This window comes from Rana temporaria, chromosome 5 (assembly GCF_905171775.1).
Source record: "Rana temporaria chromosome 5, aRanTem1.1, whole genome shotgun sequence".
In the NCBI taxonomy this organism is placed as follows: Eukaryota; Metazoa; Chordata; class Amphibia; order Anura; family Ranidae; genus Rana; species Rana temporaria.
In genome coordinates, this window is record NC_053493.1 from 52379840 (window position 1) to 52395949 (window position 16110).

The following is a 16110-nucleotide window of genomic DNA, read 5'->3' on the forward strand; positions in this document are numbered from 1 at the left end:
AATTAAACTTTTTTAACTTACTTCCTTGGCCTCAAAGTCTGACCATCAATGTCCACTCGTTAGATATTGTTTCCCTTCTTTAAAGCTGTGCTTATACTGTAGTATTTACACCTTTCAGCTTTAGTGGTATTACTGGGAAACAAATTATGCTCCTGTATTACGGATGAAATTTTAATTTTCTCCTGGTGACACAACAGGAAGTGGGAGGAAATTCCCTAAAAGTGGTTCTAAAGGCAATAAATTTTTTTTTTTTTTTTATTTTTTTATTAAAGATGTTAAACTTGCCTGCTCCATGCAACCATATTGCACAAAGTCAGTCACTTACCTCTTCTTTGACAGTCCCCCCTTACAAATCGAGTGCTATTGGCGCCCTTTTGAGCCATTCTGTGTGTCTATAGTCGCACACAGCTTGGCTTCCGCTGTTTTCATTGTAGCCTGTGAGAGTTGGAGGGAATGGTGGGGTGTGCTTTGTTTTTGTTTTTTTTTCCTCTAAAATACATTAGAGTGGATGTAAACTGTTACACATATACCCAGTGAAGTAAATGGCCTCAGATGATACAGAGATGAAACTAATCATCCTATGTAAGTTTTACTTGTATACCTGCTGTCTTCCCCTTTCTATACCCTTTCAAAAGTTTTAAAAATCTTCATCTGCCAGAAATACATAGGGAAGAGTAGAGAGACTGCACTTGCACTGTGTGAGAGCTGATTGGAGGAATGGACCCCCCTCACATAGGCAGAGGAACGAAGGAACGTGCAGAGCTGTATTCTTAAAAGATAAGACCGTGCTCAGCTCCCTCTAAGCACCCTCCCCTACACAAGTTTTTAGCTCATGTTATTCATGTATCGGAGAACTTCTCAAAAGTGTCTCATGCCAATAACTTGAGGAATGGAGCACCAGAGAGAAACGACACTTGGAGCTTTGTAGCGAAACATGTAAACGCTACAGATATGTGCTTGGTTTAAATTTCATGAATGGGGTTCACAACCACTTCAGGCGAACCACTTTAATTTTCACTGGAATAGGTGTAACAATGTGGAGATTTCACCTTTTTTATTTCTGTGCAAGTTATTCAACACAGCAGATAAAAGCAGCTGGAAATTTGTGTCGGGGATGGAACTTGGAGATTAGCAGAGAGCTTGTCTATTCAAACTGCAGCTCTGCAAGTTTCTTTGATCCTCTGCCAATGTGGAGGGTGCCTTTCCTCTACTCGGCTCTCACACAGTGTAAGCCCAGACTCCCTTCCCACTGCTGAAACGGGAAGAAAAATTTGTATCTGGATGTGAACTTTCTAAAGAATATAGAAAGCTTTAGACAGAAAATGTACATATAAAACTTATGCAGGGATATTTGTTTAATCCCTGTGTATCATCTGAAGCTTTTCACTTCAATGGGTGCATGTGAGGGTTTACATCCACTTTAATGCAAATAATGCATTCAGGTGAAAACCTTGAGGCTTTAGAATCACTTTAACACCCATGTAGTTTTTGCTCGCCAAGTTCTTTTTTTACATTTTAAAGCTTGCTCCCTCTAACAAATTCATGTCTTGTTAATTTTAGCATCTTAAACAAAACTGGGAAATTTAAAATGTTTTAAACCTTTCCAGAGCGTTTCCCTCCCTCTGACTGATGTCCCCATTATTTTTGGTACAGAGGAGAAGGCTGTACAGCAGGATTTGGCTCCAGAGCCATGCCCAGGCGGGACAGTGGCCAATGGTTTACTCATCAACCACAGTTACTATAATCCAGACATTCCCAATCACTCAACAACCAAATCTGATCTCAACAAGATAGAGGAGGAGGAGGAAGAGGAGGAGGAGGTGACTGGAAAAGAGCCCAACACAGAGGATGATGGATATAATGATGTGGATGAAAAGAAAGGTAAGGAGTAATCCTGAAAATTGCACCCAGACATTTTAGCAGCTATATGGTTATGTATACAGTGGATGCAAGCCTTGTGTGCAATAAACTAGTGTTCATAATTTAGCCCATCTATCAACAGGTAATTTTGCATAACCACAGATATCATTAATATTATAGATGGATATACTTAATTCTATGGTTTGTAACTATGACACTTTCAATCTAAAAAATATTTTTAACTTTTTTCAATTGAGTTTCAATGTATTATGACAATTTATTATTCTGTTAATATAATGAAGGATTGTGCTAACGCATTGCTTGTAATATGGATCCTTTCTTTAACCGGTTCCCGACTGGCTCACGTAGATATACTGCGGCAGCGTGAGTGTGTGTGTTTGTGTTTTTTGTACAGAATTGCTTTTAAAGCACTCTGTCTAACGCATAGATGTATCCATGGGAAGGCTCCCCATTATCTATGCGAAAAAATAAAAGCTCATAATCCCAATCGCGTTTTGCGATCCACCAATCAAAATCTTCTTCAGATACCGAAAGCCAACTACAAATCCAAAGGAGAAAGGAGATTCGCGGTCCAAGGTCCCAGACTATGGAACGCTTTACCAACCAGCATTCGGTTGGAGGAGAACCACTTGGCATTCAGGAGAAAGATCAAAACACATCTCTTTTGATACCAAAGGAGACAGGAACAACAAGCGCCCAGAGGCGATTTCAAGTTCGCATGTGCCGCGCTATATAAGTTTTCATTCATTCTTTTATATATATATATATATATATATATATATATATATATATATATATATATATATATATATATATATATATATATATATATATATATATATATAAAATATAGTATTGTAACGGAACGTCCCCACACTCCGCTTGAGTGCTTCCTGTCAGTCTAGATATAGATATCAGATATTCCAGCTGCTCTCAAGCACACAACGAGACGATACTTGTTTGTCTGCTGAACATAGAATGTTTAATAGAACCAAGAATGCAACCTTCTATACAGTTTTTAAAGAGGAGGTAACCAGAACATAAATTAACATGAGCTAATTAACTAATCATTTACCCAGACATGACCTTTCAGAGTAGATGTCACGTCTCCGCTCACCTGCTATACAATACACATTATGATAATTGTAAACACAGGACATTTTCACACAATAGCAGGGTCAATTGGCACAGAGAACAGACAGATGACTGGAGGTGATGGCATTAGCATCTAACATTATATATCCCAACAGTATGAATGAGTCACTCTTACAATTAACGTTGAGTTCAGAATCCACAAACAGTAAATAGTTCTTTACAGATATCCTGGAATATATTGTGGATAATAATTGCATAATAATCCCAGGTAATCCAAGATATTTCTCAGTCATCCTATGCCCCTAGTGGACATAGGATGATTTTAGACATAAGAGGGTCCGGGGATGTCCCGCATGAGTCTGTCACACATAAGACTAGCCACATCCAGGGGTGGGAAAAACTTACTCTGGGGAACGGCGCTAGATTTTTTTTTTCCCTTCTTTTTTTTTTTTTTTTTCCTTCTTTTAATAGACTTGCCTGTTCATTCTACTTTAAGTCAGCCAAAAAAAGGATTCAGAAAATGCACAAAGTCCCAGCTTTTAAGGTCCAACAGCAGTGATGTACATGAGGTCCAATGCGGCCAAAAAACAGAAATCCCAACCGTGCAACTGGATCCTGCAGCTTCTAGAGAAGGACCCAAGATGATCCAAAGCAGCTCAAAAGACAAACGCTGTAGCGCAGGATCCCCATTAGGATAAAAGCATAGCACGATTACAGTTCAAATCTTTGTAGCTCCGCATCAGAAACGGAGGGAACTAGCAGGGAACCGTGGCAAAGCTGTATTACAGTGGCAGCTCTCGATCCCATCGCTGGCAAAACTGAGCCCCAAACTGCCAGCTGCCAATGCACAGCATTCTCAGCCGCCATCTCCTGCCTCGTGGTGACCTCTATGGGCAGGGGGTACATGGGCGGTAACATAGAGGTCACTACGAGGCAGTAAATGGCAGCCGAGGACGCTGTGTATTGGTGGACTTTTGACTGCTGGCAGTTTGGGTCTCTGTTTTGCTGGCTATGAGATCAAGAGCTGCCATTTCTGCAATACAGCTTTGCCACGGTTCACTGCTACTGCCCTCTGCTTATGATGCTGATCTACAAAGATTTGAACACTGGGCATGATTTAGTAATACTGGCGCAACCAGAACCTGGTGCAGCTGTGTATTGTAGCCAATCTTCTAACTTCAGGTTGTTCCATTAAGCTTTGGCAATAAAACCTGGAAGCTGATTGGTTTCTATGCAGAGCTGCACCAGATTTTGCACTCTCCCGTTTTAGTAAATAACCGCCAGTGTGTGTTATGCGTTTTTCCAATGTGGATCCCACACTCCCCTGTTTCTGTTCTAATAAAGGGATTCAAACTCCCCGTTTTTTTATTTTTCTTTTTTTGCATTGACAGTTTGTAATTGTGCACCATGGTTGTCATAATTACTACTTTAAATATGCCGTCTGTGTTTGTAGTGCTGCTGATGGATTTCACTTGACATTGTACTTTTTCTCTGTCGGTGCAAGTCTCTCGGTTTTAAATGGCTGATGACAAGCTTTTGCCATTTGTCTCCCCAGACTTCAACACAGAGGCAAACCTCACCGCTATGCATTATAAAATGCAGTCTTGAAATTTTTGAACCAAATGCAAACATAAAAGCTCTAAATTGTTTTTCAGTTAATGTAACAATGATGAACTCGCTGAAAATACACTGCGGTCCCTTTTTACCCCAGGAGGCGATTAGAACACTTTACAAATGATACTTTAATCTCCTGGGTCTTAGTTTTCTACAAAACTCTGGCACTGTCTGCACTGAGCACATTGCTCAGCTTCACTTCTTACTGATGCACAGTATCCATAGGACATTATTTTACTGGCGCAGCCTTTTTGTGAGCAGACAGACCCTAAAGAAGTTAGGAGACAACGCATTTTTTAGGCCAAGCTCTTGTTCACCTTGACTACGGCTTTGAAATTATGTGTCCATCTGAAATTTGACAATTTCAAACCTGCATCTCAGTGCGACTTCGGGCGTGACTTAGAAGACCTTTATGTTGCTTCATGCACAGATGTCTATTCAAGTCGCACCCGAAATCGCCAAAAGTAGTGCATGTACTACTTTTTCATATCGGCGCAGCACCGCAAAGTCAGCGACGCACTGATTTAAACGGTGCGATTGCCATTAATAGGATGCGATTTGACCTGTCAAATCGCATGACAAGCCGATCCAGTTAAGAGATGAAATCCTCCTGAAGATCTCTGCAATCTCTGCAATTTTAACTTTTGTTGCCAGCGGCTTAGACATTAATGGCTGTGTGTTATTTTGAGGGGACAACAAATTTACACTGTTATACAAACTGTACACTCACATTGTAGCAAAGTGTCATTTCTTCATTGTTGTCACTTGAAAAGATATAATAAAATATTTACAAAATTATGAGGGGTGTACTCACTCTTGTGAGATACTATAGGGGTTATTTACGAAAGGCAAATCCACTTTGTACTACAAGTGCAAACTGCACTTGAAATTGCACTGAAAGTGTGCTTGGAAGTGCAGTCGCTGTAAATCAGATTTTATCCTCCAATCATGTGCAAGCTAAAATGCTGATTTATTTTTTTTCCTTGCCTGTCCCCCCTCAGATCTATGACACTTTTGCACTTAAAGTGCAAAGTGGATTTGCCTTTCGTAAATAACCGTGTGTGTGTGTGTGTGTGTGTGTGTGTGTGTGTCTCTAGAGATGGCTAGATCAACTCTATCCCCCCCCATTTTTTTCTTTTTCTTTCTCTTTCTTTCTTTTCCCCCCATCTCTATCTCCGTCCATATTGGTAACCCAGTCCACGCGGGCAAGGTGTGAGCACTGAATTAATGGTCCAGGAATGTGTAAATGTTCTCTAGATGTGAACGTTAATGAGGACCGTCTTGTTTTGCAGATAATGATTGCACAGAGGATGTTGCTGCAATGCAGCACTTGACAAGTGACTCAGACAGCGAGATTTTCTGTGACTCTATGGAGCAGTTTGGACAAGAAGATGTAAGTGTGACGTCCCAGTGTACCTGAATCCAACATTCTGTAGACACGGGTGACTGATCCGTGTTTGTCAATCATCTATTTTATTCTTCCAAGAGGCCTAATTTTAAAGGTGGTGTGTGTTTTTTAATTATTTTACCATAACCGTTTACTACCAGTGTTTTTTTTTTTTTTATCACTTTATAACAAATCGACAGTTGTAGCGTGTACCAGTGCACCATCAAATAGAGCTGAAATATTAAAAATTTATGCTAACATGCAAATTGCTGTGAATGTATTAAAACAAGACGGTATCAAAATAAAATTACTAAATCACTTTCATCCGATTAAAATTTGAGGATTAAACCATGTTTAGGGTGACAAACATTTCTGGAAATATTTCAGCAGAACCTTTTATTAACTGTCAGTCCATCTGCACACTAAGCTGGTTTACACTAAATGCGACTTTGAAATTGTGTGTTTTTTTTTTTTTTTTTTTTTTTTAAAGCCTCCGTTCAGTGCAATTTCATGTGCAGCTTGTCATGTGTGCGACTTCATGCACAGGTGTCTATGCAAATCGCACATGAAATCGCCAAAAATAGTGCAGAAAAAGGTTTAAAAATCAGTGCAAGGCAGAGTCGCAACGATTTTTAAATGGTTCCATAGGCACTATTAGTTTTTAGATGGTGTGACTGTATTTGTTTTCTTTTTTCAGACAGAACATTTTATAAAAGTGCAGAAAATACTTGTTGATTGTGCCAGAAATGTAGTGTCCTTGTCGGTGCAAAACTGAAAGCACAAACATATATTACCAGCCATCCAAGCTGTAAATTCTAAATTGTAATCCCAATCTAGTGGAGATTAAGAGGACGATCTATTTGAAGTTCAAACAAGGAGAGGTGACTACCATGGTTCTCTCCATAGATACCATTAGCATAGGTACCCTGGGTCAGGAAGTGTATTACTGGCAGGGTCACCAGGTGAAAATGAAAAAAAACAAAACAATGCACCACTTATTTACATGTGCATTAACGTAAATATCCAGCCAGTTGTTAATTGATCCCTCTCTTTATTTGCAGGTAGATCACAGTCAGCTGATAGACGCCATGTTGACTGAGGGCTCCTCGGATGTCTGGGCTGGAGGGGAGGTAAAGGATGGAGGAGAAGATGGGAAACCATCTGGCCGAACACCACAGAAGGAAAAATCTGGACATGACAAAGCTAACTACTACAATTCTAGGAGAGGAAGAGGTGTGTTACCATTGGTGGGGTGTAGGCACAAATTCTGAAAGTGTTACACTGGATGTGAAAACGAATATTTGTATGTAATGCAAGGTCTGCTGTTATCGAACTTGTATCTTATCAGAAAGGATTTGCAGAAAAATTTCCCAAACCTAGAATTGGATTACACACACACACACACACACACACACACACACACACACACACACACACACACACACACACACACAGACCTGCCTGAACTACACACACTGACAATGACATGCATACAAGCACTCGCCTACCTCAGCTCAGTCGTAGTGTGCGGTCACAGTAGGCAGTCAGTCACTCTTCAGAGAGGAGCTGAGCCGAGGAGGAGTAGAGTCTCCCACCCGAGCAAGGATCGGGGATGTGGCACGGAGGCAGACGCTTTCTGGAGCCTGCAGGCTATGATGGATGTTGCGTCACACTGCTAAAGCACTCTGCCACTTTCTGCCGCACTCTCGATCAGTGCGGTCCCGGCGCTCGGGGCTAACAATGGAATGCAGCATTCCATAGACTTGGGGCTTTTTTGGGGACCCATTCGGAGCTCCAAGCCCCGCCTTCCCAAATGCCCCTGGTGTCACAGGGACAGAAAGGTCAATTTTGAGGTTATAGACAAATCTAAAACCTTAGACCTATTTTTTACTCCCTTCCACTCTTTTTAAAGCCTAACATGAAATTAAAATAGCTGGAGTTGTGCTTTTTGTAACCTAGCAGTACTTTAAAGCCCAATATAAAGGCACCCCAAAAAAGATCTTTTATATTCACCTCTCTAGCAGATCATGTCTCATACATTCCCTCTGTTCCAGATCTGCAGCCTTCGATTTGGAATTCGGCTCTTCACCATGCACAATGGTTCCATCCTTTGTCCCCTTTTGCCAATGCATGACTTGGCGCTGACCTAGGGGTTAAAGGATGGGCTTGGCAGAGAACACAGCCATTCGTCACTCTGAAAATACCAAGTGCAAATGCGAGTGATGAAGCCTGCTGATCCCCCCCCCCCCCCACCCCCCCCTTTTTTTTTTTTTTTGTGAGATAATTTTCCAGGCATTGTATAATGTATCGGGCAGATTTCATTCTTAATCAAGATGATGCTGGTGACATGATATGGTAGGTAATTTTTGTCCAATAATGTAAAATGTATATCTCAGGGGAATGGGCGTACGATGCTCGACGCAGTTGTGGACTGTGAAGCACGTTGGTTCAGACCAGCAGAATATATCCGCATCTACGCTATTTATGCATTTGTACTGTTTTTAATATGATGTATTGCAGCATTTGTAACCAATGTGGCGGTTATGCATCAGTCCACCATTTCTTTTATTGGTTATGAATAATATTGTTTTTAATAAAATTGTTGCCTGTTTGAGTATGCCTTTTAAGTTCCCTATTTTTGGAGAGTAGTTTCCTTCTCATTGCCTTGGCAATTGTTTTTATTTAAATGTTTTGCTTATTTCTTGTACAAAGAGTTTTATTGAAAAGAGACATCAATAAACAAAAACAAATACAAAGAGAAAAATAAAGATAAAACAGCGGTGGACACACCGTAAGTTATCAATCATCAGAACAGATAGTCCGTAAACCTGAGAGTAATCCGGCTTCCAGGGGTCCAAGGCGAATCCCGAGGACCGGCAATAAAACGTTCTCATGAGAAGTGTCCTGCTAAATTAACCTAATGATGGCTTAGGTAACATGCCGGCTAACTCGCCGGAGTAACTATAAAACTTAAAAGCAAAGTTGCTATACAATACGCAACAGTTCAAAAAAAAATAAAAAAATAAAAATGTTTCTTTCTTTTTCTTTTTTTTTAAGATAGTACATAAAATAACACAAAAAAATCTAAATTCTAGCAGGCACATAGCAAAGGATATCTGTTTTTCAAAGTATAAAACAAATAATGCATCCCGCGTCCAGGGCCGACAGGACCGAGCCTGAGGGCCCAAGCCGCATAGAAAGGGAGGTTTGAAAAGAAAGAAAGTCAACTAGATAAGACGCATGAGCAAATGGCAATGAAGAGAAAGAGAAAAAGAAATAGAGAAAAGTAAATAGAAAGAAGAAAGAGAGAAAAAAAAGAAAGGAAGAGAAAAAAAAAGGGGGGGTCCACGGGGCGGGGGGAACAGAGACCTATCAAAGAGAAAGTAGTGTTGGATGTTTTGCTTATTTCTTTGGAAATGTCTCTTTCCAGGCAACCGTATGCATCCTGTTGGCGAAGGATCCAGAGGAGGACAGATGGGCAGCGGTGGGAATGGAGGAGATCGCAGAGGACCCAACAGCAGTCTAAATGAGCACATTGCTGTTGTACTCATGCGATTACAGGAGGACATGCAGAATGTTCTGCAGAGGTTGCAGACATTGGAGGCCCTCACTGCTTCACAGGTAAAACTGCTTTCTGTGACATATGCCAAAGGTGTTGCTACAATGTAGGTGGAGTTTGTTAAAAAAAAAAATGAAGAGTCAAAGGGTCAGACTTTGTAGGCAAGGTGGACGAGAGTATGATGAGCCTTTAAGTCCAATTTGGAATCTCCCATGTGGGTTAATTGTGTGCTGATAAGATGGGGAGACCTGTTCTTGTTGCTCATCCCCAAGTGTGTCCTGACAAAGCGAAATGGCGTAACGCGTTGACTCACAGGGGCTCACTGCTGTCCATTTGGTGTCAACCTTCTGTTCACATCATAGTTTTATGTATCTTTCTGTGTTCAATGTGTGGTGTGTGTTTGTTTTTTTGTTTTTTTTAAACACTTTCTATACATGATTTGTTTGTGAGTGATTCGTTATTAATAAAATACATTTTTTTATTTACACCGATCTTGCCTACACGACCCAGAGTCTTTTGCCCTGATATGTTTTTTTTTCACAAACTCGATCCTATACGAATGTGGCTTTAGGAGTGTTCTATTTTTTACAATGTAGATGATTTTATTTATGAAATATACAGTAAATACACATACATTGGGAGAAATCAATTATGTTCAAATGGCATAGGTAACTAGACCATAATCCTTTTGTATATTCCTCATTCCCCTGAAATGTATGTCTCCCTTTTACATAATCCTTATTCCCTTGTAGCTGCTTAGCTTGGTAGATGTGGGGTAAACAGACCCTTTGGCCACTGGGCTTCAGATTTTCCTGGGGGGGTTCCATGGCATTTTCAGGCCAGCCAAGAGAAGGAATCCTGCCAACATTTTCCGGTGCTTTCATACAGTTTGACATGGCTGGTGAACCTCCCAGAGGCATTTTTATATGAATTGCCCAAAGCACTTCTCTATGCAGAGGGTGCTCATACTGCAAGGCGCTTTCACACTACCACACCCCTTCTCTGTCTCCTTTATATTAGTACACCAATATTAAGCAGGCCATATATGGATCAAAATTTGGCTGGTTCAACAGGAACTGGCTGAATTTAAATCCAGGTATGGGCAGGCTGACTGTACCAGAAAGAAAAAACGCTCAGGTGTGGAGATCTTCAGAGTAAATGCTTCCCCCAGGACCACGGGTGCAGGCAATGCATATGAGATTGCAAAACGAAAAGGATTCTTCTGGACAGCCGCACTCTGAACAAAAAATTGCCTTTATTGTAAAGCTATGATTAAACACTAAATACAGCGTGAAACGCGTTGGATCTGCCGGTATGCTGTGACATGTAGTGCTGTTTTTCTATCTTGGATTTTTACAATAAAGGCAATTTTTTGTTCGGAGTGTGGCTGTCCAGAAGAATCCTTTTTGTTTTGCAATCTGACTGTACCGGAGTCGATCCTTCTATCAACTTTGGTACAACCAGCCTGTCAGCCCTTTTTTTTTTTTTTTTTACAATACTTTTATATACAATTCCTTCCTGCGGCTACAGCTGCTAGCAGTTATTATCGATTTCTTCCTGCCGGGAAATCTCCCAACGCCCCCCAGCTGGCAAAATACAATATGCTGTGGGAGGCATGCCTCCATCAACACTGACTATAAAGAAAATCCTATAGCCTGTGGCCTGCTTTGCTCTCCCATCACAAGGAATTGACTGAGGGCTGCTAGATACTGCAACACCCAGAAGGATTTGTAATAAATCCATAGCTGCAGTTTAAATGCATTCAAACTTTGCTTGACTCGCTTGTCTGGCATCAATCCCTCTTGTTAAGATCTTGCGCCAAATTCATAAATGTCTGCGACACTTTTTGTTCTGGCAGCGACTCATGCACTAGATTCAAGTAGTTCTAAGTGCACTACTTTTACATTGTGGTGCATTAAATGTGCCAAATTTTAAAATAAATGAAAGTGGAGCTAATTATGACCAACTCTTTCTTGGCATAGAGTGACACTGGTGCAGAGAGATTTTTGCAGAAGTGTCATGTGCATTCTAAAAGTGGTGCCGGGTGCGCCAAATTCAAGTACAAGTTCTAGACCAGTACATGAGTTTGATGCGCCACTTTTAGAACACTTGAGAAAGACTTTTGCACAATCTGCACCAGTTTTCATCAATTCCAGGGTAAGTCTTTAACTGTCCTCTCTATTTTTAGGCAAGATCGATTCAACTTGAGTCTAATCTTCAACAGCTTACGAACAAGGTAAGCTGAAATGTTGTGTCTGTACTATGGATGTGTAACGTTATCTTGAGTGTTAAGTAAATCTTTCTAAAGAGAAATGGTCTGCATTCATATTTTATTTCTTATTTTTGTGAAGTGAATATACAATGTCTTGCAAGTTGGTGGTTTGCTGACTGTCATGCTTCTCCATTTTCACTGCTTGGTAAGAATCTGACTTGGAGACGTTTTGCAAGTTGGTGGTTTACACACACACTATATATATATATATATATATATATATATATATATATATATATATATATATATATATATATATATATATATATATATATATATATATATATATATATATATATATATATATATATATATATATTATATATATAAAAAAAAAATCTCAGTACTAGTGGTGCAACGGATTGTAAATGATCCGAACGGGTCGCCATATGCAGATCGGCACACCACGTGATCCGCGGAGCTCCGCTGCTGCCTCGGCCATAACAAAGGCCACGGCTTCGGAATGGCGGCCATCTTGGTCCACCTGGCCGCAGCCTAGGTGACCCTAGAGCGGCGCACTGACGTCATCACCTGGCCTCAACTGCTTGTGTTCTGCCGGCTTCTCTGGTAAGACTAAGCAAGCACAAATCTTCCTATACAGTGGGGGAGATGTCTGGATATTACAGTGCATATTATGTGCGTTTATTTAATCGAAATTAGTCGATTAAAAAAAAAAAGATTAATCGAACATGAAAATTTTAACTGTGTGTGTGTATATGTATATGTGTATATATATATATATATATAAAAAATAATAATAATTAATCTGTCTGTCGATCATGGCCATGAGCTTTATGGGATGTTGGCCCAGATGCTACTGCCCTTTTGGCCAACAAAATCATAGACCCAACTTCTGTGTGTGTTTTTTTTTTTATCAATTTTACACTGCTGTTTTATGCTTGTGGAAAGGGACAGAGTAGACCAGAACAGACATGCGTGAATGATTTCAATTAGACAATGTACTCTAACCTGTCCTGTTGCATTCTCCTCTGAGATTTGTAAACTCTGGTCTGCCAGTTGGCTTTAAACAATGAGATCCTTGCTCAATTTCGCCAACCTTGATCTGGGGCATCTTTTAAAGATAAACTCCATTAAAACAAATACATTCTAGAATGATGGATTTAATTAACCCCTTAACACCTAAGGGTAAAACGGATCTTCATGCCCAAGTACAATTTTGCAACTTTTACATGTGTTCGTAAAAGTGTACATATCATCACAACTATTTGTGTATCCAGGTGGACTATATACCTTGTTTTTAAGGACACATTGGGCTTTATTTTGGTGGAAAATGGTGACTGATATCTCTATCAAAATTTTTTTCCAAAGAAAACTAACCCAAAATCATAAAAAAAGCAAAATGCTTATATTTCTTGTTTCTACCATAACCTGCCACCAAAGAACAATCCAAAATATATTCTGTTTGGGGTGGCACAGGGCAGGCTGGGGTGGCACAGGGCAGGCTGGGATTGCACAGGGCAGGCTGGGCATGTCAGCTAAAAAAAAAAAAAACGGGATGGTGTCACCCCTCTAGTGGGTGTCACCTGGTGCGGACCGCACCCCCCTAGCAACGCCTCTGGCCGCATGTGTTATATAGGCATGAAGTTAGCGGTGCATTACCGTAGCTTTGTGGTGCTTTTCGGCCGCTAGTGGGTCGCTTTTACCCCGCTAGCAGCCTAAAAAGGGTTAAAAGCTCTGCTGCAGCAGCGCTGCCCATTGATTTCAATGGGTAGGGGAGCTTGTATACACCGCTCCTAAAGTGCTGCAAAGAAGCTGCTTGCAGGACTTTTTTGAATGCCCTGCCAGTGCAGCCCCCCCAGTGTGAAAGCACTCAGGTTTTCACACTGGGATTGCAGCTGAGGCTTTTTACAGGCGCTCTCTTTAACGCTAAAGTGCCTGAAAAACACCTCTAAACAGTCTTAATTGTCCGTTTTTAGCAGGCTGGTTGTTTTCTTGACCAAGCTGCTGTGGTTAAAGTTAAGAACCTGGTTGTGCTGTCTGGAAGGTAAGGCTTTGAGCACAAGACTGGCTGAGGAGATGCAAAAATCCCTTAGCGGGTAAAACACTCTTATGAAAATGTTCTGTCTCATTGGACTTCACATACTGCAACTCATTGCTCACAGAGGAGAAATATTTAACTTGTTGGCTTAATAACTAACTGTTACTGTTTATTCTCCAGAAGCCATCATGGTGGCCCTTCGAGATTTCATCTGGCACCTTGGCATTTGCAATAATCTGGCCATTTGTTGCCCACTGGTTAATCCATGTATATCTGCAAAGGAAGAGGAGGTTTGTAGCACTTTATTATTTTAATACGGTCACTTTTTGACCAGATCCAATTTTTGTGTAAAACCTTGCAAAATTGTGGCTTTTCTTCTGCTACCTAAATTATGGTGGCAACTTTCTTGTATTGTGAACAAGCAAAAAAAAAGTACCGTTCTAATGCTCCTATCTCTAATATTAGCCAACATGATAAAAAATATATATATATATATATATATATATATATATATATATATATATATATATATATATATATATATATATATATATATATATATATATATATATATATATATATAATGAACTGGTGCAGATCATATAAAAAAAAAAGCTTGTAGGGCCACAACATGCTACAAAAAAATAGCAACCGATCACACACAGGACAGACTCTCTGTGACCAAAACAAAACCAGGTAATGTAAGATGTCTTCAGCTCTATTGTCCACCTGCAGGAGAGGTCCCTCAGATGCGTTTCGTCCCCTAGTGGGCTGAGTAGTTCAGGCTGCCTCAGCAATTGGGCTCACTAGGGGGCAGTATGCATCTAAGGAACCTCTCCTGCAGGTGGACAACAGAGCTGAAGCCATCTTGTATTACCTGCTTTTAGTTTTGGTCACAGTGGGGGGATATTTACTAAATATGGTGCACACAGAATCTGGTGCAGCTGTGCATAGTAACCAATCGGCTTCCAGGTTTTATTTTCAAAGCCTAATTGAACAAGCTGAAGTTAGAAGCTGATTGGTTAACACAGTGGTCATCAACCCTGTCCTCAGGGCCCACTAACAGGCCAGATTTTATGTATTACCTTGGGGAGATGCAGAATAGAATACTGCAAATGCAGAGCAGCAAATGTGTTTCAGTTATCTTGCAAACCTGGCCTGTTAGTGGGCCCCCGAGGACAGGGTTGATGACCACTGGGTTACCATGAAGAGCCGCATCAGATTGAGTAAAGTTGGCATCCTGTGTGTGATTGGTTGCCATTTTCCTGTAACTTTCTTGCAATATCATCCAAATTTTATCAACGATTGAGTGTATCATGGCAATCTATAATAATTTATATGCCAAAGCTAGTTATAGGTTACTCCTGAAGTTGGGTTTGGGGACTTTTTTTTTTTTTTATTAATTTCTCACTTTTCTTTAATTCTGCAGGAAGCCTACCTGAGCCCAGACTTGAAGAAGCCTGTGAAGACTCACCTGGGACATCTTGCGATGGTCCCGTGGAGGATGAAGTGTCCTCTTTGCTATAGAAAATTCCTTGCACTATGTGAATGATAACAAAATAAGGACTAATTTTACTAAAGCTTGAATACAGAAAATATTAAGCTGGCAGTAGCATTAATGTGTTCTTTTATCACCTTTTGAATGAAAACTAAATTATTTTTAAACCTATTAAAAGCATGTACTAGATTACACAGAAAATATACCAATAAAGGTACAAGGGAGGTTAGCAGGTCCTAGTTATGATTTTATCATTACAAAATCCCTGTAATAAAGAAGAAACTGGACTTTCTTTTCAGAATATTTACTTTAGTAATAAAAGTTTACAGAAACATTGTCTCTGGAATATTTTTTTTTTATGGATAGATATAGATACACACACACACATACATACATACATACATACATACATACACGCGCACACACACACTCTTCCTTCTATAAACTAAGCCATCAGCTTAATTTGGAACTTTACCCATAACCACTTGATAAAAAAAAAAAAAGTTCTTAATAATTATGCTACCAAAATTGGTGTGAGTTGTAAATGGCCTCTAGCATTATTCCCATTTCTTCTTGCTGCAGGGTGCCATTTCAGTGAAGTGCAGAGCCCCTGGGTAGCAGTAAATCCTAACTTTTTGGCACAATGCTGAACATATAGAGCAACTGAGCATGTGCAGGGCAGGGTGTGACAGTGTACTACTGAATCTTAACGAGTATAGGCACTCGTTTCTAATGTTTTTACAAGGTGGTATAACATTTTTGAAAGATGGTAGCACCTACCTTCATAAGTCGATGTGCCAAAAGA

General features: G+C 40.1%; 1 protein-coding gene across 6 annotated transcripts in view; it reads left to right on the forward strand.

The window, feature by feature from the left end:
• ACBD5 (acyl-CoA binding domain containing 5) overlaps positions 1–15639 on the forward strand; it is a 42287-nt gene extending 26648 nt beyond the window's left edge. For all 6 annotated transcript variants that reach the window (XM_040352571.1, XM_040352570.1, XM_040352572.1 and 3 more), the window contains 7 exons: positions 1654–1881; positions 5883–5983; positions 7039–7210; positions 9408–9598; positions 11725–11772; positions 13988–14097; positions 15237–15639. In XM_040352571.1, coding sequence (XP_040208505.1) covers positions 1654–1881; positions 5883–5983; positions 7039–7210; positions 9408–9598; positions 11725–11772; positions 13988–14097; positions 15237–15249 — 863 coding nt within the window. In that variant the 3' untranslated portion in view covers positions 15250–15639. The remainder of the gene's footprint in view (positions 1–1653; positions 1882–5882; positions 5984–7038; positions 7211–9407; positions 9599–11724; positions 11773–13987; positions 14098–15236) is intronic.
• Positions 15640–16110: the final 471 nt, after the last annotated feature.